The 24,454-nt window shown below is 39.5% G+C and overlaps 2 protein-coding genes across 2 annotated transcripts; both read right to left on the bottom strand.

Moving 5' to 3' along the window:
* Positions 1–16,095: 16,095 nt before the first annotated feature.
* On the bottom strand, positions 16,096–17,071 carry LOC148690740 (zinc finger CCCH domain-containing protein 62-like). Its single transcript, XM_088686979.1, has 4 exons — positions 16,914–17,071; positions 16,595–16,693; positions 16,383–16,497; positions 16,096–16,236 (listed from the first exon to the last, which is right to left on the bottom strand). The coding sequence occupies exons 1-4, from the start codon at positions 16,983–16,985 to the stop codon at positions 16,187–16,189; spliced, it is 336 nt and encodes a 111-aa protein (XP_088543105.1). The 5' UTR covers positions 16,986–17,071; the 3' UTR covers positions 16,096–16,186.
* Positions 17,072–19,700: 2,629 nt separating this feature from the next.
* Positions 19,701–24,060, bottom strand: LOC137738427 (CDPK-related kinase 5). Its single transcript, XM_068478065.2, has 11 exons — positions 23,142–24,060; positions 22,515–22,645; positions 22,372–22,413; positions 22,128–22,236; positions 21,786–21,864; positions 21,382–21,678; positions 21,191–21,303; positions 20,891–20,998; positions 20,751–20,813; positions 20,488–20,655; positions 19,701–20,270 (listed from the first exon to the last, which is right to left on the bottom strand). Exons 1-11 carry the CDS (start codon positions 23,697–23,699, stop codon positions 20,130–20,132), a joined length of 1,809 nt encoding a protein of 602 aa, XP_068334166.2. The 5' UTR covers positions 23,700–24,060; the 3' UTR covers positions 19,701–20,129.
* Positions 24,061–24,454: the final 394 nt, after the last annotated feature.

Here is a 24,454-nt window from a genome sequence, read left to right on the forward strand (position 1 = left end):
ATACCATATTTTCAAGCTCATATAGTCATCGTCATGACTCAATATCCTCTACGATGAATCATACATGGTTTAAATGCTTCTCAACGAGTAATGAAATGGGCGTTAGAACTTGGCCAATTCGGCTTAGTTTTTTGACCCTGCATGACGATGAAGGCCCAAGCCTTGGTGAACTTCATAGCAGAATTCACGCCTAGCCTAGACGATGCAACAAAGCGACCCAACAATGCCCTATAGGCAACCGAGCACGCCCTAAACATGCCTATTTCACTCGATGAAGACTTCTAGCATTTGCACATATACGATGCATCCAACTACACAAGGCTCGAGAGCAAGCGTGCTCCTTGTCACCTCAGATGATTTGATGTTCTAACAGGCAATCACTCTAAGCTTCAAAGCATCTAACAACGAAGCAAATAAACCCTACTAGCAGGCCTCAGAATGGCAAAAGACTTGGTGGTGAAAAAGCTTGCAATTCATTATGATTCCCAACTAATCACCAACCAGACTACTGGTGAGTACACGATAAAACATCTGAAGATGGCGCAATACCTAGAGAAGGTATGAAAGCAACTTGAGGCGTTTCAGACTTACACCCTCACTCAAGTTCCGAGGGCAGAAAATGCATATGCGGACACATTAACCGGCCTAGGCTCCGCCCTCGAACATCAATTCAAACGCTCTATTCCAGTGGCATATCTAGACAAGTTGAGCATAAAGGTGGAGCAAGTAGTCGAGGTGTCACAGGTTAGTACAACTCCAAACTGGCAATATTCCATTATAGATTACCTGGTCAATGGCACACTCCATATGGAAATATTGGAGTCTAGAAAGCTCCAAACAAAGACAGCACGTTACTACATGTAGAACAACATTCTCGTAAAAAGATTCTACACTGGACCACATTTCCACTGCTTAGCATTTCCCAACGACCCAAAGGTTCTAAGTTCAATCCACGAAGTGTTTGTGGAAATAACTCCGGAGGTCGATCCTTAGCACAAAATAATCTTAACGCAGGCTACTACTAGCCTATCATGCATCAAGACGCTAAGGAGTTAGTATAAAAGTGTGAACGCTGCTAACACTACAAGCCAGTACCAACACTACCTGGTAGAGAACTACACTCGCAGACAAGTCATTGGCCGTTTATGCAGTAGGCAATCAACTTGGTAGGGCCAATGCTGCCCGCCACTAAGGGCATAGGCATGATGATTGATGTGAAATATTCTAACATTCAAATTAAAACCCTATGATTGTAGTATATGAAAGTAGGGATCGTTTTAGGCCGGGGATTAGAAGAGATGCTAATCTACTCTAAACTGACTTAAAAACACAAAACAAAACTTTAAAACACTTAACTAGACTTATATGACTCAAAACAAACTAAAAAGACTCAAAACACACAAACTAAGTTAAATTGACTCGAAACAGACTCTAAGAAGTTATTTGGACGAATTTTAGACTATTAAGACTCAAAACACTAAATTGGACAGATTTGAACACGTTTCTAACTAATCTAACACACTTAATTAAATGGGAGATTGATTTGAATGATATTAAAGTAAAAACAAATAGATTTAAAGACTCTAAACAATTTGGATGAAATTGGGTGAAATATGGGTGAATGGCTAGCTAGAGGGTCTTTCTCTACACATGACACACATGCATACAAATCGATTTCCAGTTATTATTCCTTTAAACCATGAATGACAATGCCCCAAGTTAATTGCATCGCACAACCAACCATCAGATTTTCCTTATTTCATTGAATTGAATGAATACGCATTACAACCAAATTATCTTTCTCAAGTTCCCTATATGAAACGCATGATAGAGATACATATCAAAAGTCATTAAGTTCTATGAAAATCATAAGCATTGACAAGGCATTCATCACTATGAAATGCATGAGACTCCTACCAAGGATTCACTTAACACAATCATGATTAGTGACTTCCACTACTTGTGAATATAAGTGAATAACTATTACGTGAAACTCCCTTATATTCTAGCATCAAATTCATGCATGCAAACTAAGTAGGCCTCCTTAATCAACATACAAGAATAAGTTATCAATCAAACAGATAAGTAAATTGCATTCATGATTTATGAAACAATAATTGGATGAAATCAATTTATATCACATATATGTTCATGGCTTTGAATTCACCTCTAACTAAAATGAATTTAGTTCCTCATGTTTGCAAAACAAAGACAATTAAATTTAAACATTAAAAACAAAGATAGAATACACCTATAAACACTCCATGTGGCTCCTCCTTCCTTTCTTGCTACCCACAATGGGGATTTGTGTGAATTTAGGCTCTTGAGGTGTGGTGGATGGTGTGGTGTGAATTTGGGGTAGAGGGTGGTGGTTTATGAATGTTGTGGCATCATGTATTTATAGGGTGAAGGGAAAGCATGAATTTGGGCTGAAAATGAGAGGAATTAGGATTCCAAATCACCAAAGAACAAGGACACTTTCAATTAGATTCCAAGGAGGACAAGGAATGGTCCTTGTGGCAGATTCTAGAACTTCTAGAAGGGTTACATGTAGCATAAACTTAGGGCACGAAAATAGGGCTTCTAGAACATGATATTTAGGTGATTTAATGTGAAAATGAGTCTTTTTTGAAGCTGGAATTAAGGTAGGAAAAGATTAGGATAGGATAAGATAAGATAAGGTTGGATAAGGTTTGGATAAGATAAGGTAATTTGGATAATATTCATTCTTTGTAGTTGATTCCTTATCTTCCAAGTCTTTGATTTAATTCTTCCAGATGTTAATCACATTCCTAGCCTCTCTTGATCTTCAAATTCGTCCATCCACCTTGCTCCATGCATGTGTAATCCATTCCAAGCCTAAAACTACTCCAAATAGCACCAAATTGCACTTTCTTGCCAACTTTGTTATTTAAACCTACAAACACACGAAAATAGCTTAAAACTCTATAATAAATAGAAACTAACTTACTAAATGCAAATAAACAAGCTAACAAAGTCGCATAAATATGCTCCTATCAATGATTGTGGTAACTGACTACTTCACCAAATGGCTGGAAGCAGAGCCCGTGACAACCATGACTCAAACAGACATAGAGCGCTTCATATGGAGGAACATCATTTGCCAATTTGGCATCCCTCAATCCATCATCACAGACAATGGCCTACAATTCGTAGGTAAAGATTTTGCAAAGTTTTTCCAGAAATATGGCATCAGGCAACACACGTCCACGCCGAGGTATCCCCAAGGCAATGGGCAAGTCGAAACATCCAACAAGATGATTCTCAACTGCCTTAAGAAATCCCTCTTCAACAAGAAGGGAAAATGGCTAGACGAACTTTCTGGATGTCTCTAGGTGGATCGCACAACCAAACAACGAGCAACCGGTAAGACTCATTTCTTTTTGGCATTGGGTTCAGAAGCAATCATTTCTCCCAAAGTCATCGTGCCAAGTATCAGCACTCTACTATCAAGCATCGAATAGAACAGAAAGGAGATGACCACAAACTTAAATCTGGCAAAGGAGAAATGCGGAAGGTCATCACTCGTATCGCAACCTACCAACAGCAACATCTTTCCAGCTACAACAAAAGGGCCAAGATCCGATAGTTCCAACCTGGAGATCTAGTCCTAAGAAAAACCTTTGTCACTGCTCATAGAAAAGGCTTCAAAAAATGGATCAAGTAACAACCTGTCCTTAATTTTACGATTTTATTAATTTTAAAGGAGTGAATTGACGAAAATGTCCCTAGAGATGACATTGACTTTTGTTGACCATTTTTTCATGACACATATGTTGTTATTTTACCACATTTTCTAAATACTCGATGGTAAGAATGCGTAAGTATAAGCGGAATCGAATTTCAAGCTATGAAGAATATTTTTTTTCAACTACGAAATAGAATGGCATTTTAGTAAATTCATTATTTCAAATATTCACCCTTACTATTTTATTATTTTCTTATGGGATCTACATTTGTGGGACCTATCCAAGTGGGTTTATTCTCCTCTTTGTCCCTATGTCCTTTCATTTCCACTCTTCCCTTACTCCCGTGTCCCCTTTCAAACCTTTGAGACTTATCCCTTGCTGCCACTTTATCTTGTCTTTCTTGGCCATCTCTTCCCTCAAACTTTCTCCTCCTTTCATCTTTTTTGGTTCTCTCTCTCACTCTAACTTTCCTTCTCTCTATTGAACCCACGCCGTGAGACTGCACCACTACCTTCACTAACTTTTTCAGGCGACTGAGATGGGACACATGAACCTGAGCCTAGACCAAGACCATAGCTTACAAACTCGAACCCAAACCTCGATCTCTTTGTTTTTTGGTGAGCTACACTTCTAACCACCGCATCTTTCTCTCTTGGCACTCTCTCTATCTCAAACGTCTATCCCGTCATCTTCTATGTGCTCATTGCATAGAAACATCAAAACCACCACCGACGTCAATTTTCTCGGCAAGACTTCACTATTTTCTGAACGAGGTAGGGGTTAGGACCACTCGATTTAACTTTCCCATCTCATTTTGATGATGATTGAGTCATTATACGTGTGTTTTGGACGACGTTTTAGTGCAGATCAATTCAGGGGGAATCTCCCCAATTTTCCGACGAAGGACACGCGAGTTGGAGGTGTCTTCTAGCCATTTTTCGACGACGGCAGAGAACCAAAATGATGCAATTAATATCGGACACTCCGGCTTCGTAGCTTGAACGAATGTGACATTGCAAGTAACTGTGAGTGGATTCTTGGCAAATCTTGGTATGGGTGGTTACCTTCAATGGTCTCATCCTACCTTACTATACTTTACTTATGCTCTGAGATCACGTGTACAATGAGTTTATTCCCGCTCACAAGCGCACTCTTATACTTTAGCACTTTTAGGTTTAAATTTACTCACATTTTCCTAATCATTACACTTTATGGTTTCGTCACCCTCCTGGTGTCCAGGTAGACATTCCAAGTTGGGGTGTGTCAAATTCGGAGTCCAGGTAAACATTCCGAGTCAGGGTGTGTCAAATCCTATCTAGAAAGGTCCATACAAGATCAGTAGAATATGCGGTAAAGGTAGTTATACCCTTACCACCATGAACGACAAAGAGATCGAAAAACAGTGGAACGCCTACAATATGAGGAAGTACTATGCTTAACCTCCTGCTACATTAAAGCCCAAAGACTCAAGCATCTCGATGGGCACCACTTCGCAACCCGAGGACTATCCAGTTGTTACGCACTGCCTACCTTACAACTAAGTTTTCGTTCGTTTCACTCATTTTTCAATGAGGAATTCAGAAGTAATTTACAACTTGGCTCGGCTGCATACTTACAACAATTGATCACTCCTGCACTTCAAAAGAAGATCGTGCCCTTCTTAGGGACTTATATTAGGAATTGCACCCCTATGAGGACAAGCCATGTTTTCCAGTACGAGAGGGTAAACCAATTCCCCAACACCCACATAAGTTTGCTCTTTAATGCGGAAGGATAAACTATACACTCCGAATATCCAGACGTGGATTAGTCGGGCTGCCCTGGTGTTACTAGGTGCATGATGACTTACGCAGGGATTCCTAGAAGTAGCCCACAATGGTCTTTTTCAAGGATTAGCTAACTGAAGGATTTTTGGTCTCTTGGCCTAATATATGGGGAACCGGGCCTCAGAGACGAATAAGGCACATTACGCAGTACCCCTTATGGATGGCTGCCCTCGAATCCTAAAGTCGTTACCGAGTGCACTAAGGTAGCATACAGTTTCTAGATGATTGCCTATGGCTTGCCCTTCAAGTAGTAAGTCGCACTAAACTTATACAACTGCATATTTTTGTGAAAGGTTAAACAAGTTAGTGTGCATAAACAAAGTTCTATCCACTGCCGACATGCTATGCAATCAATAAGCTTCACCTCTGCCGAGCGCGAAATGATCATTTAGATCTACACTAATTCTTAAACTGTTGTGATACTTGTTACGCAACCTATGGAATTGGTTACATAAAGAGCAAAGAGTTCTCTTGGACCTTTTCTTACGAAATTCCATACAACCGCATACTTTTGATAAGAAAGGTTAGCAAAATTTCATAACCCAAAAACCTTTAGTATGTTGTGAAGAAAGCCAAAGTTAACAGCCAAGTGGTTACACGGACTCGTCTGTTTCTGTAAGTTAGGCGTCCAGCTGCCGACACTATGGCTAACAACTTTGCAAAAGTTCTACACCAACACCTAGGGCTGCATAGGCTGCATGGGCATGTCTGCTTATAGAAAAGCAGCACGCCTACCACTAGTCTAAAGGTCAAAGGTTGGGCATAAACAAAAGAAGCGAAGATGAAGAAAAGAGAAGGAAGCAAGTTTATTAAATTTTCTAGCAAAATTGATAAACAAATAGCAAAGGCCGAAGGAGTTCAAGCAAAGAAAAAAACAACAAGGAAAACAAAGAAAATCCTAAAGGCTACCTAGAAGATTACTCTTCAGCAGCTTAGACATCTTATGACTACTTGGTCGTCACACCTTCAGCAGGTGCTACACTCTCAGCAGTAGCATCATTAAGTGCTTCACCCGCGGCTGCCCCAACCTGGGCACCAACTTCTCCGACTACTTCACCAATGGAAGCATTAAAAGTAAAGGCAAGCAAGTCTTCTAGAGAAATAGAGAAGGTCTCGAAGTCTTTCCCATCAAACTCAAAGTCAGATGACCTACCAAAGAGATGATATACATATCCCAACTTGTAGAAATAGGCCTGACTCTGAACAAGCGAAACCTCGAGCCTAGCCTTCTCACCCTTTAGTTGCTCGTTCTCCTCGAACAGACCAACACGGACGTGTTGCAGCTCATCCACTTCCTTCTTCTGATTTTCGTTGATCTTTAGTGCACCTTGGAGTTTCAACACTTAGGGTTCAAACCTATCGACGACTTTCTTGAAGTGGATCACTTGATTATAAGCAGCAATCAACTATTCATCCTTTGCATAAGCAGCAGAACGAAGATCAAAAACGGCACGTTTAAGATCTTGAATATAAGGTATGTAATATCCAATCTCCTTCTCTGCACTTTCATACTTAACTGGGATCGCGTTAAGCCTAGTCTTCAAGTCAATGATATCCTGGCGAGCAGTCTCAAACTACAAAGAAGTGGGGCAAAGATATTAGGCCCCTTCAAAGCAACTAGCTCATTTTCCAACCTCTTGATCTTTTCAGCTGAAGAATAAGCTTCAGCTGTCATAGTCTTTGTCATCTCTTTGGCAGCCTTGGTATCCTTTTGGTCAAGGAGCATAGACTCAGCTACCAAAATCGTCATTTTCTACATCATAGCAAGCAAAACAGTTCTTTTATATTGGGTCATATACTTCACAAATGAGTTTAGGCAATTAACCCTTCTAACACTGTCAACAAGCTTGGCACAGGCATCTATGTCTTCAAGTAGATTTGGCTTCAAAAGCACATAGATCTCAACAACCTCTCTAAAAATAGGCTTGGTGGATTTCTCACAACTGCCCACACAAGAAGTTATCTCTTTCTCAGTAGGCGAACCAGCCTCAGCAGCAAGAAGAATAGGCCTTGGCGCCACTTTAGCAGCATAGTCCACCTTATCGCTCTTCATAGTAGTAAGCTTCTCCGAATGAGAACCATACTTCACTCCGAATGTATGTCTTGGCACATATTTCAACATCGGGGGCACGACGGAACCTCTACGTTGAGCAATCCTATCAATAATCATACTAGCTACTTTCAATATGGCAGATATCATCGGATCAGATCTAGCGGCCTTATCTTTCTTCCACTTAGAAAAAGTCAAGTCAATCACAAGCCTATGAACAGTAGGCGGACTCTCACGAGCAGCGAATGAAGCCTTCGACTTTTTCTCAGCCGGCATCTCTTAAGCAGGTGGGGAAGATCTCTTCTTTCCATCTTTATTCACAGTAGGCTCCACAATAGTGATTGGAAGAGCTAATGCCTCCGCCTTGATCTGCTTTATCTCTTTTCTCGGGGGCAGCCCACATTTCTTCTAACAAAGAGGACTAAACAGCTAACGCCATTCATGGTATATAGCGAGGATACCGAAAGCGACATGCACCTTCTTTATATTTGGAGAAGTCTTGGGAGTTAAGCTGAATTCTGAATCTACATAAACAGAAGAGGATAATCAACAAATCAGATAGCAGCTTAACAAAAGCACAAAAAATAGTCTACTTACCTGTGATGAAAATTGTCGGAATGCACAGCTTAGGGGAAGAATCAGACTCCCACTCTCCACTTATCTTCAAAGTTTCCTTGGCCCAATCATGATCTCCCTTGCTCGAATGATCGAAGAGCCTATAGTGGGATCACAGCTACCCAACTCCATCAATATGGCCTATGTCAAAGAAGTACCAAAATTTGTTGACGGTCAATCCAAGTAAAAGAATTGGCTTAGATTGAGGAATCCCACCATGAACCGCATTTGAAGAACATTGAGTGAGGGCACACTTCATAGAGCAAAACACTTCTTGGAAGAAACGCAACATGGAAAAAGTAAATCCCAACACGAAGTAGTAGGGGTGAAACTTGATGGCTCTCCAAGCCTTACTACGTGGTTCACGACTACTACCCTCCTTGACACACTTCACATGGACCCCAGATGGAATGGCATGCCTATATGATTCAGGGAAATCTTTGAACGAGTCATCGGAGCTCATTTTGTAGTGAAAACCTTTGAAGTAGCCCACTTTACTCAAAGTCCCGCCTTGATGATACAACGGCGGCACACCATCATCGCTCTTGTGGCTTGAAGAAGACATGCTCGAAGGAATTCTACAAAGATGCAAGGAATGATCATTAAATGGTTGCACAAAAAAAAATTGCATCAGGCCCACAGTCTAAGGATAGCAATAAAGAGAGCCCGGCTCGCACTGGCTCCCACCTCTTTCTCGGCCCAACAAGGCCAGGTAGCCTAGCGCTTCACGCGTTGCCATTCTCTCAGCCCAAAGGCCTCGTTTCCGAATCTAAAAGGAGGGGGCTGGCACCTCTGCGCTTCTCTTTTTCTTTATTATCTATCTCGCATGGGCCTAAGCCCAACGGCCCAAAGATCAGTGCCTCTCAGCCCACTAACCTTGGCCCAAGCCAAGTGGTCCCTAGCCCATGCCAGCTGAATCTAAGCCGAGCATCAGCTCATATTCGCGGCCCACACCGCTACACCCAAACATTGGCTCGCACCGAGCTGCTGCCGCACCAAGTCGATAACAGCCACCCACGACAGCAGTGTAACGACCCAAAATTTCTAATTCGGAAGCTAATTACTAAGATAGGCCACAAATTCATTTTCTTAGCAAATTTCACTAAAAGATTAATCTTAGGTATTTTATTATGGCTGCATCTAACCTTCTCGTTAGACTGCCTACGTATCCTACTAAGGGATCAAGCCATTCGTAGTTCACATTATGCTTCCAAAACAATATACTAAATTTTCATCATGATCCAACAATTGGATCTCCGCTAATCAAGAATTCAAGTGGCGGTCGACGTTTTATTTTACGGACTTACAAATCCAATTTGGGAAGAACTGTGTATCGGATTCCCGACCCGTAAGTTCCCAAGGTCCTCAAATATTATGAATTATAATGTCTCAAAGAGTAGAACAAACTTTATACCTGCGGCTAAATCCAATTTGACCTGGAAAAGCTCTAAATTGACTTGAACCCACCGAAAACCCTAAGGTAGGTGTTCTTCGATTCAACCTCCTCAGTGTTCCAACACCCCAACAACCAGTTGGATCTTGTTCTTGGATCTAAGGGGAGTTGATTAGGGTGGTGGGTGGTGAAACTCGTCGGATCGGAGGAATCACCGTCGAACCCCCATGAAGCCGTGCGTCTTCCTTCACGAATTTGGGCCCTAAACCCCTTAATCTAGGGCTGAAATGATAGAGGAAAGGTTATGGAAGAGATTGCAGGTGAAGGTGGGGTGAAAATCGTCTGAAAAATGGCTAAGAATCCTCCGGAATTTCACCGGTTCAAAATCAGGTTGTCGTGGGTGCACGGGTCGACGAGATAGGGGTTTCTTCCTTCCTCCCCCTTTATTTCTCATTTTTGTCCCCTTTCCCATTAACTGATTAGGCCAAAAACCAAGCCCTTCCTTCGTCCTCCTTCCCACTTAGAGGGAGTTTAATTTATTTAATAACTTTAGTTTAGTAACACGACTTCAAATGTCTGTAACTATACCGTTATAATCCGGACTCGCAAACGGTTTTTGCCTATGAGCTCGTGAGGTTGAGTTGTATCCAAATATGTCAAGAAATATGATAACACATATGAGGATAAAATACGTCCTCATAAACTTACGTTTCGTCAACGAGGGACATTTTCATCATTTTACTTCCCAAAAAATAAAATTCCCACATAATCGTATATTTTAAATTTTCAAGGTATTACAAGCAGCCATGTTATGGCCTTCCCAGCTAAATTTTAAGCCCCAAGGCTCCAAAAATTTACAAAGACAAGGAAAAATTAAAATTTTCTTACCTTCGTGTGGCGTGAAGATGAAGAAAGCAACGAAAGATGATCCTTTGCACGGGTAAGTGTAAAAGATTGCTAGGGAAGGGGTAACAAATATGCTCTAGCTTTCTTTCTCTTGTAGGGTAAAATAAATTGCTCTGTAAAGTTCATTTAATCATCTACTTAAGGTAGACTTAAATAGACTTTGGAAATAGCCCACTTTACTCAAAGACCCACCTTGACGATACAACAGCCGCACACCACCATCGCTCTTGTGGATTGAAGATGACATGCTCAAAGAACTTCTACAAAGATGCAAGGAATGATCATTAGACGGCTGCACAAAAATAAAAAATAAAAAAATAATTGCACCAGGCCCCACAGTCCAAAGATAACAGTCAAGTGAGCCCAGCCCGCACTGGCTCCCATCTCTCTCTCGGCCCAACACGCCAGGTAGCCTAGCGCACCTAGAGACCCAGCACACCAGGCAGCCTAGCACGCCAAGTGCTGCCATTCTCTCAGCCCAAAGACCTCGCGGCAAAATCTAAAATGAGGGGCTAGCACCTTTGCGCCTCTCTCTTTCTCTCCTATCTCTCGCACACGGGCCCAAGCCCAATGGCCCAAAGATTAGCGCATCATAACCCACCAGCCTTGGCCTAAGCCAAGTGGTCCCTCGCCCATGCCAGCCGAATCCAAGTTGAGCACCAACTCATCTTCACTGCCCACGCCACTACACCCAGACTTTGGCTCGCGCTGAGCTGCTGCCGCACTACGTCGACAACAACCACCCACCGCAGAAGCCATACCATGGCATTCCCAGCTACTTTTTCACACATCCTCGACCCTCGTCGAGCCAAATTTTAAGCCCCGAGGCTCCAAAAAATTACAAAGACAAGGAAAAATTAAATTTTTCTTACCTTGGTGCGGCGTGAAGATGAAGACAGCAACGAAAGACGGTCCTTTGCATAGACAAGTGTAAAAGATTGCTAAGGGAAGGGGAACAAATATGCTCTAACTTTCTCTTTCTTGTAGGGTAGAATAAATTGCTCGCTGAAGTTGATTTAATCATCTACTTAAGGTAAACTTAAATAGACTTTGGAAGTGATTTATTTCCCTCTCCTAAAAGGATTTAATGTCCAATTAATGTGGAAATCTACATCAAAATAGGAAACAATCTTTTGTTTCCTAAAGCAAGGGAAGATCTCTACATCTGCTGCCATTTTCTGCGAGTAGCCTAACTAATGTGAGGGCATTTGTGGAGCCAAAAATAATCAAGAAAATTATAGAGGTGACATGTGGACTTTTGGGTGAAAATGACAAAATTACCCTCGAGACACACTGAGATTCCCACACACATGCAGCGGACAATAACGGTTCAATCAAGGAAGAGTCAAAAGTGATCAAAATGGTATTCAAATCCCTCCCTTCACTCCTCATCAAATCCTTATTCAAAATGTAACTCCCAATTTTCCTATTTAATTTAGGATTAATTGCCATGTTAACTGTAAGATATTATTTCACATAATATCTTGCAATTATTCACACAAATTCATCATATATGGTCAGCCATTATTCTCCAAATAGGGTCGGCCACTCTCCTATAAATAGCTTATTCTCCCACTAAAAAGCAAAGTTATTTGCTACCCACAAACTCTTAAACACATTTTTTTTCAGAATTCTAACTTTGGCATCGGAGATTCTTTAGCCAAAGCCCCCCTCCCTCATTTATCGTGGGCGCGTGAGGCTTTTTGCTTTAATTTTAGGTGTTATTATTTTGCAGTTTCATTTTAGTCAAAGGAGAAGACGGTGGAAATTTGCATCCACAACGCCAACATGAAGTTATCATGTAACATTTTCAAACTATGAAACCTCGTTGTGGACGACGTAATTAGGATTTTATAGCTTATAATGTTGTTTTGAGTACGATTTATGAATGACATATATTACCATTTAACTTTTTAATGTCATTTTTGTCTATACATTTTTTTACGATTATTATTAAGATTCATGAGTTTAAAATTCTAGGTCCACCATGTGGGAAAATGATCATTGCCGGATCCTTATTCTGGGAATCCTAAGGATTCCGTGATCGGGATCATCAATCATACATCGTGAGGTCAGAAATCATTTTAAATTTTAAATTTTAAAATTAAATGTAAATAATACATAACAAAAACTAACCGTACGATGTACGATAAACGATCGCGATCACGAAATTCTTATGATCTTCTAGAAAAGAATCCGGTGAGGATCCTTTTCCCACCATGTGATGCTAATGAAGTGACGGTTTTCTTTCTTGGTACAAATTGAATGATGGATTCCGATTGAAAGATTGAGTGGATCCGTTGCCGACTAGATGCAAAATTATGCATTTTGTATGCGTGGCAAGGATACGATTCATATGAATGATGTAGTCGAAAAGGCCCGGAATTGGAAAAGGTCGGGGGGCCTACTAGGCTGCGAACCTGGTTGCACGGACAATATTGGGACGTCGTGTCCCAACTAGGGACACACAAATTCTTGGATTGCTTTTCCTAAAGTTTCTTGGATGCTTTTGAAACGAAAAGAAAGAGGAAGCAAACGGTGGTTTGAATCATGTATTTTGTAATGTACCACCGAATCTGATGAGGTAAAATAAATGCTAGAGGTGGGGACGGGTTCTGTTTACCGCGTCTGAGTAGTTAAAATTGGCCTAACATTTCACGGACTAAACGGTCAATGTGAGTCGGTTGTGGTGGGTGGTGGTGGCGGCATTACATAGGAGAAGATGGTTGAAGTGGGTGCAGCATTTTGTAAGAGATCGGGTACTAAACTATAGTGGACCCAGCAATGATATGGGGTCTCATCTTCGTCTGGATGGGCCTCATCTTCGGACGAAAGACTAATGGATGATTCAAGAAAGCAATTTATATAAACTGATTTACTGTTACATAGTGTTTTAATTTAATAATAGAATGTTATGTATTGAGAAACTTACATATATTATTGTTATCGAATGGAGGCTACAATAGCAGTGAATTCATTTCATGTCAATCTTTCTCAAAGAGAGAGAGTACAAAAAGTACTGATTTCTAACTATTGATGCATGTGAAGCTCCCAACACATCATGATTGGCCATACACATTGAACCGCCACACTTCCATTGATGCAGTCGCTAATATATAAGTGAACGAGAGTTGTGTTACGAGCAGTTTGATTCATGATCGTTGATGCACGTCTGCCTGCAATACATTTCCATTCATGATTTGTGACCATTGATGCATGTAGAGTACACAATACATTAATGTAGGATATATTTCTTAGAATAGCAATCATTTAGCAGGACTCGTGAGAAATTAAAGCTAATTGGACGTGGCGCGACCAGGGTTAGAAAATATTAGTATTTAAGTTTACTTTAATGTTTGGTTTTCTGAGCTTAGCCCATTAGCATTAGGGTTTCAGTTTCGTAGGGTTGGGGTTGGTTTATTATAAATAGCATGCTTGTTATTTAGTCAAGAATAAGTTAGTCATGATGTAACTTCTTTGAATTTTGTAGCCGTTTCAGCATTCTTGATTGTTTAATAATATTACTATTATTTTGTTGTCTTGTTCGTTGAGCACTATAATATTCAACTGTCTTCAGTTTCAAGCGCGTCAATTGAGTGTTGGATAGTGGCCAAATTAGGCTAGGAAACAAAACAATATTGATGAGGGAACATCATGATGAGGATTATGTTTCCTTGTTTTGTGGCTTGATTTGTTCCTTATTTTGTGGCTTGATTTGCTCCTTGTTTTGTGGCTTTTTCAAAGCCATAATTATTTGGCTTTCGGGTGGAAGAAAGGAGGAGAAGAAAAGGGGTTGTTTTTTATTTAAATGCCTTGCCAAAGGAGAAGGAACGGATGAAGAGAAAAGCATCCAAAGAGATGGTGAGAGCATTTGGCTCTACCATGGGCATGGGTGAGAGAAATCAAGAGAGCTAGAGTGAAAGGTCTCTTGTGAAAGAACTCTTGAGGTAGAGTGAGGCTCTTGGGAAAATTCTGTGAGTGGGTGTACAAGGGATATGGGATTGGGTTATGTCGATTTAACTCATGTGTAACTTGTACTGTTTTTCTCATAGTGAAGAGCAATATCTCTCCGAGGACGTAGGCAGGTTTTTGCCGAACCTCGTAAATTTCTCGGTGTCTTTATTTCTTGTATTTTAAACTATTCAACTGTGGGTTTGTATGTTGGTGAAGATAATTAGCCAAGGCACAACATTGAGCACTATCGTGACTCATGGCAGCAGCACACCAGACATGCCTTGTTAGTCAACACCCTCCTATCCTCTCACCGTCGTCTTCCGTTAATTCATATTCAGCGAAAGATAAACATCATGCTTCATGAACACTTATCTAGCAACAGTTAAAATAACAACCAACCAACCAACCACAATTGTAAAGAAGATTTTCAATCTAGCAATAGTGACTCTCACAATTATAATTAAGAAGAGTTTTGTTCCAAACCACGAAGCAGTTGGTTCAAGACTTTGGGAATGAAGAAAAACGTAATGCTATATCAACTTCTAAGGAAACAAGCGTTAAATTTATCTCCTTACGCCCACACAGCAATCCCAGATATTATCATGCCATGGTTCGCTCTACAAACATTAGAATGTGGATTTTAAGGAACCCACAGCATGAAGGAAACATAATACCTTACTCAAGTACATGGAATACAAGCGGCATGCACTGACAAGATATCATTTGAAACTGATAAGAAAAGGAGAACAAAGAGTTCCGTTTCTTTTTTCTGAAAACGTTTAACAAGAAAAGGTTTTGGATTTTTTGAGCGCGGTGGCGAAGGCAGTACTTTTGGTTCAAGTATAAAACTGAGGGCGGATAGGTACATACATTCACGACACACATGATACATCAATGAAAAACAGTCTAATAGTTATATGAAAACTATTATAGATTGAAGCTTGAGAAACATTCCTGACATGTATAAACAGTGACACATAATTATTATATCCACAAAAGGATGCGGCTGCAGTTTCAACTAGCAGGGTGATTATGAGCAGATCATCATCAAAGGAAAATGAGATACCGAATGAAACGTTGCGAGTTGAAACTAATTCCATCAGTTGAGTATGTAGTAGGTGCATGTCATCTGAGCCCTGTCCTCTGGTATTAGTAACACAGCGAGAACAATTAAGGCAGCATACAGATCTTCAGTAATAACATCCTACTGTAGAATAGAGCAAACTCTATACCTCCATTGCCCCTATTCTCAGCTCCGGAAATATACAGACGAAATGGCCTACCAACATTCACTCCAGATAAGTGATTCCAATCCTCGAGATTGTACATGTAACCATGGAATCTATAATTGCTGTTACAAAACCTATGAAATTGTGAGGCAGGTTCAATAAATGCATCAAAATGAGTTGTCACAGGATATCTCAACATGGTTGAAATGGAGCCCATGACATGACCGAGAGACTGGAAAGGTGCGCTCCTGTGTTGAAATTCTAGAAGAGATTGGTGAGGAAATGGAAGGACAGCCTGAGAATGAAGAGCTGGATCTCTATCAATATTAGGGCGAGCTGATTTCTCATGCCTTCCAAAACATAGGGAGGCTTTACTTGTCATCTGTTTTGATGGCAGGCCTGCTTGATGTTGAGATAAACTATTATGCTTGGCAGATCCACGGGATCGGGATGTCCCTTGGAGTCTATCAAAATGCTTTCCCTTTTCTGATTCATTGTTCTTTCTAATTTGGTTTGGTCTGGTAGAATGTGATTTTTTTCTGACACTTCACACCTGATCATATAACATAACCATGGTGTAAGAATCTCCATCTAAAACAACGAAATACATAAACAATCCTTCACAGCTGGAGCAGGAGTAAGATTGAGGATGTAAAAGAAGTAACACGCAAGAAAACTGCTTCCTTTCTTCCTAAATACCTCTATTTTCAGTCAATTTCCTTGATTTTTTCATTGCTCTAACACGCCTTGCTGCTTCACCTCGTCTGTGCTTCTCAGCAAGCACTTTTGATCTTTCAGCTTCTTCACTCCAACTCTAAACGGTGGAAAAGAAAACATGCAACCAACCAATACCTTAATACCGCAGACCAGTTAATGCTAAATGAATAAATAAGACATCATATTACAGCTACCTGTCTAAACGTTCTCAATTTGTAGAGGTTACGACCCTTCACAAGCAAAGGAAATAGTGGACACAGCTTCTTTATTCCCCTGATCCATAGCACTTCCACCTTGCACGTCAGGAACATGGATCGGTTAAAAGAGTCACAACTAGCTACGCAGTACACTACGATATATGACAGGGTTATTTGAAAGCAAATTATCACTTCTCACTGACCACCGTTCTCTTAACTTTTATGCATGAACCTAGAATATTGCCGACTTCCAACGTGTATACTCAAAATCGACTTTAATTACGGCCAGAAGACAACCTAAAGCTTCAAGCCTCACCGTAAATGTAGGTTGTTGTTTGTCAGCACCATAGCTTTCTTTGCCAGCAACAGTTATCTTCCCTAGAACCATTCCATGCCTTGTCACTTTGTCAAACCTGTTTGAAACCAAATGCTTGAATTACACCACCGAAAGAATTGATGAACGAGCATCACATGACAAAGCTTTCAAATTAAAAGAACCGGGATAAAGTGGTTACTGCACATATATATATATATATATATATATATAGGCCTTTTAAGGGAAGGGATCCTTATTTTTCAAAAAAAAATAGGAACATCCTCTTAACCATTAGATTTGACTTTAATGAAATTTTGTGGCTGAGATTAAATTACAGGCTACAAAATCTCAACTACAGGATTTTATTAAAGTCAAATCTAACGGTTAAGAAGACGTCTCTATTTTTTTTTAAAGATTGGGGATCCCATCCCTTAAAGGTTTCGTGTGTGTGTGTGTGTATTTTCATAACTGTTTGGATAAGGTGTGCTTTTACATCATGTCATGCTTCCACTTTATGACTATAAGTATTATTATAGAAGTTTTAACGAAAAGTCTGTGGTACTGTTTACTTTAACGAAAACTACATTTTTACATAAAAAAGTCAATCCTGGTATTATTCACTTTACCCTTTATTTTGTCCTTATTATTAAAACTCAAAATTTTCAAATCATTTTCATTAGTTTTCCTTATTATTTAAGGATGTTGAGATTTATGAAATTATGATGGCATGATATACATATTTTTATCTGCTTATCATGCATGCTTACACCCGGTAATTATAGTACTTGTTCGGATCAAGACCAACTTCACATGTAGGTTCACATTGCATTGTTAAGCTCAATATGGATTCATTGTAGGTGTCAACCTGTACTACGTTTGCAATAGGCAACTAGGACTTGTACATGATGCGCTTAGCCAGCTTTATGTGTATAGGAACTTGAGCGTAGATATTAGAGCATCTCCAATGGAGACTTAAATGGAGTCTCTAAATATAGAAACAAAAGATTTCCAATGAAATCGGAATAGAAATCCTTAAAGTATCTTAATATGTAGGAAGTTGAATGCCTCAAATAAATCCTCAAATATAAAGACCGTATATAGAGATTCTAAGAGTGGTCCATGTTGATTTTGAGTGGAAAATAAACCCACTCAAGTGGGAATACTGCACCTTTTGTTTTTTTGTTTTTTTTTTTTTTTTCCCTGGCTTTTTGAACCCACCCATGCCATGTGGGCATGTTGATTCTCTTTCGGGTTTTTTTGCAACTTCAACTTCCCAACGATAAATACAGGTTTTTGGTTTTTATCAACGTCTAGAATACTCCAATGAAATGAAGAATAATTTTTTAATATTGTAATCCTTATATTTAAGAATTATACTATAATGGCTCTCTCATTTGAGATAATATTCCTTTAATAACATAAAAATTCTTTTTAAATCTCTAAATAAGTCCTCAAAGATGGTGGTCTCATTGGAGATGCTCTTACACTCAGCCTATTCCATATGGTTACTTTCTGCATGGGCTTGTTTGTCTGCATAATTATGATAATCATACTATTTTGTAGAGTTGAGATGTTGTGTTTATCGTACATTTGAACATTAGGATTCTACGGTAATTAACTGTCATACTATTACATAGTATGATATGAGCAAAGCATGTTATATTTTATTGCTGATATATTGTGATTTACCATATAATTGGAAATAATTGTTTTAAGCAGTATTTGATTTTCATACTTAAACATAGTATGATTTGGAAACTATATATATGGGTTCACAACGAGGGGATATTATGTTGAGAAAAACAAAGATTTTATTAAACCCTTATTTGCATATGGTCCAGTATTCTAGTAGATTGGGTATTGGGTTTTTACCTGTGTATGGGTTCGAAACTACCTGCTCCCCTTAATTATTGTACCCTCCCCCATCACCTTCAAATAATAAAATTTAAAAATAAAAAAATAAAAAAAAAAAAAAAAAAAACTTATTCTTGTCTACTCACACTTTCTGTTTTGCACATCTCCGGGACTTGGCGAGCCAAATATCTTTGGTGATTCTGACATCCATTCCAGTAAATGTAGGAATTTAATTCTAGTAGCTGTGTCATATCCATCCTACCTAGGATGGGAATATTCTTACTTTTACTGCACTATTAGCTATTGTCTAACAATTACATACTTTATAATATGGGTATATCCCATACCTCACATTCTCACCGTTAGTTTAAATATTTCTAGTTTCGGTTTTAATTTGTTCACACTTTCACTTAACTATTTCATAATATGGCTCCATCACCTTATAGGTGTTGGGCAGCATGTCTTGACTTCGGTGTCCACCAAAATATCCGGGTCGGGATGTGTCAGTTGATGCAAGCGAAACTTGCACTACCATACATAAAAATAAAAATAAAAAAAATAAAAACATATGATCACGCATTCATGCATAGAAAATTGTCACCGCTTAGTACATTTCATTGATTCTGAACTTATTTGAAAGTACTTTTAAAATATCTAAAAACACTTTCAAATCATCCAAAGCACCTTTGCCCATGTTTGATAAAAAAAAAAAAGAAGTTAGAAGTGATTTTTAAAAGGCAGGCATGTATTGTATGCTTCTGTCACGAACCACCTCAAGCGTTGTTCCGAAAGCACCTGAAAATTTTTTATTAAAAAACCTCTATATGCTTCTAATAGAAGCCCTTTTACTACAAGTGTTTTGAACATCAATGCTTTTTAAAGAAGCAATTCTAAACGAGCTCGTTATGTCAAATTGAAAAAGAAATTGGCAAGTTAAACAAAAAGATATGATGCTCATTAAATAGTAGTATTAAGAGGAGAGATGCTACAACATAATTGAGGGCATGTCCCGCCAGTCTAATGTCAGAAACATCGAAGAGTGATCGTTTTAGTAAACAAGTTGAGAACTATTCTAATCTGCAACTGAACACACTATACTAATACTACAGATTTACAGTGGAAAAACACGACTGAATGCTTCATCTAGCGAACGCAAAGGTGTCATATCTCTCCAGTCCCAAGTGTACACACAATGCCGCAGCTTCATCAAATGATGATTCGCTTCGGTTATATATTGCAGCTGCAAAATATAGAGTATTTGCATCCAGAAAATTTCTCAACCACCTCCAAGACCATTGTTTTATCGGTCAAGAGCCAAGACAGCACCGGCAAATCTATACTTGATGGATCTTATCAAAACTTTTATTGAGCTTTTGGTACAGCCCGGTTAGAAACTCCATGCAACAATTTGACAAATCCAAGGAAACTTAGCTTTCCATCAGTGTGCCTAATCCAATCATGAAGAACCGCATGAACTGGGACGGAAGGGCTGAGGCCAAGTTCCTGAAACACATGCACATAATGCCCCGTATCAGTATATGCATATCAGTGGACAGAAATTTTTATACTAAAACGAAGAATTTAATGTTTTTTTCAAGCTCGTAACTACTACTATGAAGGGGAGAAGTGAATCAGTGGATACAGAAAGCAATTGGATGGTAGGAACAATCAGTCAACTAAAGATTGAAGAAAGGCACAATTATCATGCATCCACACATACCGAAGCCAGTTCCTCAATAACAATAGCCCTGTTGCCATCCTTCTCAAAAATTTCGTAGGCCCAACGAGCATGTTGCTCCCACCGATCAACAGCCTCAAGTTGGTGCACACTGAGTGCAGCTGCACAAAATTCCTCAAAATCCATCCTTCTGTATTGCAACGCATTAAGCTGCCAAGGAGAAGAAATATAACATTCTAATAAGAATTAAGAATGTACCAAATGCAATAACCTTCCACATCGATTACAAGTGTCCAGGCACCTACCGATGCTAGAAAATCAGCAATTCGCGCCTCCTTCATTGCATCAGTTGCATTTTTCATCAATGCCTGACAACATTAAAAAGTTCAGGAACATGACTAACCATAGGTTGTTTAAAGAGTAAATAATTTTGAAGGAAACCCACCGTTTTAATATTTTCTAAGCTTATTGTGCCATTTTTGTTTGGTTCCAACAGCACAAACTGCTCCTTCAAATAAGAAAGCTCATCCACAGTCAATGTCTTGGAAAGAGCCTGCCAAAATGCCAATGTTGAGGGAAGCAAATAAGCTACTAGAAATTAGTAAACAAAGAGGAAATACAAAAATAAACAAGCAACCAATGCAGAGAAAAAGGGTGGCAAGAAAAAATGTGAAGGAATAATAGCCTCTGCTAGTCACCAGAACAATATTAGTATTCTCAATTGAAAATGGCACCATATACACACCCTTAAAGCAGCTTTTCGGAGAGGTGATGAACGCATATAGACCTTCATGAGTTTGAATATTAATATATCCAGAGGAACTTTAATATCATTAGAATTTTTAAGCCATGGATGACCTGCAAGAGAAAGTAGTGAGTGAAAATTTTGAGAAGTAACCATGATCAAGCAATTTTCAGAGTGAATAAGGCACTTACATAGGGCTTGAGCAGCAGTCATTCTTTTCCGTGGATCTTTATTCAATAGGCGCTTGACAAAATCTCTTGCCTCTGTGGACAGAGATGGCCAAGGTAGTTCGTCAAAACTTGGATCAGCTTTTAGAACAGCCCGAAAAATGCCGGACTCAGTTCGAGCCCAAAATGGACGGCTTCCACACAAAAGAATGTATGCAATCACGCCTACACTCCAGACATCAGCCTCTGTAGCGTAAGACCTATGTAGAACTTCGGGGGCTACATAGTACGCACTACCAACAATGTCATTAAGCCTCTCGTCTGCAATGTTATTCAACAATATGAAACTATTGGACAAAGTTATAGAGCTATAAAAAAGCAAGTAGTACAGTACAGATTATGTTTATGTTGAAGAACTGTCAATTAACCTGGTTTGACAAAATCTGACAATCCAAAGTCTATAGCCTTCAACCGTGAATCTTCATCCTTTGATGTAAACAGAAAATTCTGATCCAGAAATTAAGTACTTAGATAAGTATACATAAATGAAAAGATAGCAAAGTTACAACACCCAAATGCTGGACCCAAAAAATGCAGTTATGCTTTTTACTAGAGATAGCAAAGCAGATAAAATGAACAAAAGCAAGGCAACTGCATGAAATGACATCTTCTCCCTTTTCAATGTAAACATCTACCACATATTAGTGACCTTTCGTTAGTGATGCATCGCATAAACCTTAATTCAATCCTGAGGACAACATATATCCTACCTCAGGTTTAAGATCCCGATGCACCACACCTTGGAGGTGGCAAAACGCAACCACATTTAATATCTGTGTCATAACGGTCCTTGCATCATCTTCTGTGTATTTCCCACCCCTGCAGAAAGGAATAAGAATATACTTAATATGGCAGCAGTTGTTGTCGAACTAATTCCCAGTCCATCAAGAACAACCAAATCATAACACATTCAAGATACTCGTGCTGAAATCTAACAGGCACCAAAAGAAACACCTGGCAAGTATCCTATCCAGGAGCTCCCCTCCTTCACATAATCTAAAAAACAAGACAATTGAACAAAAGAAGTCCGTAAGAAATAAGTTAAGAAAATCTTACAGAAGAACATGTACAAGCAAAATGCAGGGATCAGGACTTACTCCATTACAATGTAGACATTTTCCTGGTCTTCATACGCATCATAAAATTTCACTAGGTTGTCATGTCCGCTTAAAGCTCTCAATATCTTCACTTCCCTTCTCACATCCTCAATGGCAATGGCAGTAGTCATCTACCAACAAAAACAAAAAACAGAATCAGCAAATACGATGAGAATACAATCCAAAAATACAAAACCCATAAAACAAAGCATAGAAAGGTACTAGAATAAACCCAACTGCCAAATTCCAAAGCAACATAAGTTGCTTCCGGAAGAAGGTAAAACTAGGCCATCCAGAGACGAACTAAATCATTTCACCAATTCATAGTTAGACCGCAATCGAAAGTAGGAAGGACTAAATGTCAACCTACTCATCAACAAAAGATTATTCTTGCAAATCAATATGCATCTCTCTTGTCTAGAAAGCATAACAATTACGCAACCGAATCGCTTCTTTGTTTCCTTTAATTCAAGTGTCTGCCTACAGATCCAATTCAAACAATGACAACGTAAAGTATGAAGGGCCCGTATCGATCACAAATGCCACTGATCATCAAATTCCATACAACCCACTAAAATTCACAGCTCAATTGGTCAGTAAATCCATTCAAACTAAGAAATTGCAAACCTTGGCTTTGGGGATGACTTTAACAGCGGCCTGTTGGCCCTTGAGCTCGCCCTTCTTGAACGTAGCTTTGCAAGTGTACCCAAAATGCCCTCGCCCAACCTCTTCTCCCATCTCATACTTGTTCCCAAAATGCTTGGAGAATCCGAAGCTCTTATCCAGGCCAGAGACGCCCTCCGCCTCGCCGCCCTCCGGTATCGCCGCCTCGTTTGGCTTCACAGACCCGTGCCTCCTAGCCAAAACCGCCCTTATATGCTTCGCCGGGGACGGCGGCGGGAAAGGCCTCTTGAAGAACCGCTTCGGGGTCGAGTTCGAGCTCACATTCGCCGGAGATCTCGCCGGAGACTTCTTGGAGAAGAAGTAGTGTGCCGGGCTGGGGCTGTAGAATGGGAAAAACGGAGACTTCTTGACGTTCTCCTCCTCAGCCTTCTCATCTCTACGGTTTTTTCCATTTCCGGCGGCGTTCGGCGGCGGAACGGAGCTCTCCTTGGTTGGTGGGGAATCGGATTGCGGCGAGAAAGTGTGCGAGTTTAGGGAGGGTTTGGAGGTGCAGAGACCCATTTGGTAATCGGAGATTCCTCCCTAAACAGACCGAGCCTGGGGATTTCAATTCCCGATTCCGGAGGTCAGAGCATCGCGTTTGGGTATCGGATTTCCGGATCAAAATTTTCAAAAACCCCTGAGACTTTCCGAAATTCTCAAGAATTTATAAGCAAAAAGAAAATATTTTTCTTGTTTTTGAAAGGATTCGGAATTTTAAATTTGAATTTCTGGGAATTGGGATTTGTCTCCGGCAATTGAGAAGAAGAAGAGAGGTGGATAGGAATCCATAGAGAAAGCGATAAAAGCGAAAACGACGATGCGTTCGCTTTTATTTTATTTTATAATTTGTATTCAACAACTCAAATTTATTAATTGGAGCAAGTTAGTACTAGTACTTATTTTAACTTGTACGAAGCCTCACATTCGATTTTCTTCATATTTTTATTAGTTTATTATGAAGTTTAGTTTTTTCGTGCATCATTTTAATGTAAATAGCATCATTTCGTTCAAAAATATATTATATGGGTAAATTTTTCTTCATATATCAACCCATTAGTAGATCAAAATGCTATCAGCAATAGCTCATTTCATGTAAACCTTACTTATAAACAAAAGTTTTCTTTATAAGTAACTTCCCTTCTCTCCCTCTTAACATAATGAAAAAAATAAATAAATATTTTAAATGAAATCGGTTATTTAACTAATTAATTAATTACGGATTAAGCTTCGTATTAAATAGTTGTTACTTGTTAGCTTCTGTTGGAGCAAAAACA

This window comes from Pyrus communis, chromosome 15, assembly GCF_041283825.1.
Source record: "Pyrus communis isolate YQ-2024b chromosome 15, ASM4128382v1, whole genome shotgun sequence".
NCBI lineage: Eukaryota > Viridiplantae > Streptophyta > Magnoliopsida > Rosales > Rosaceae > Pyrus > Pyrus communis.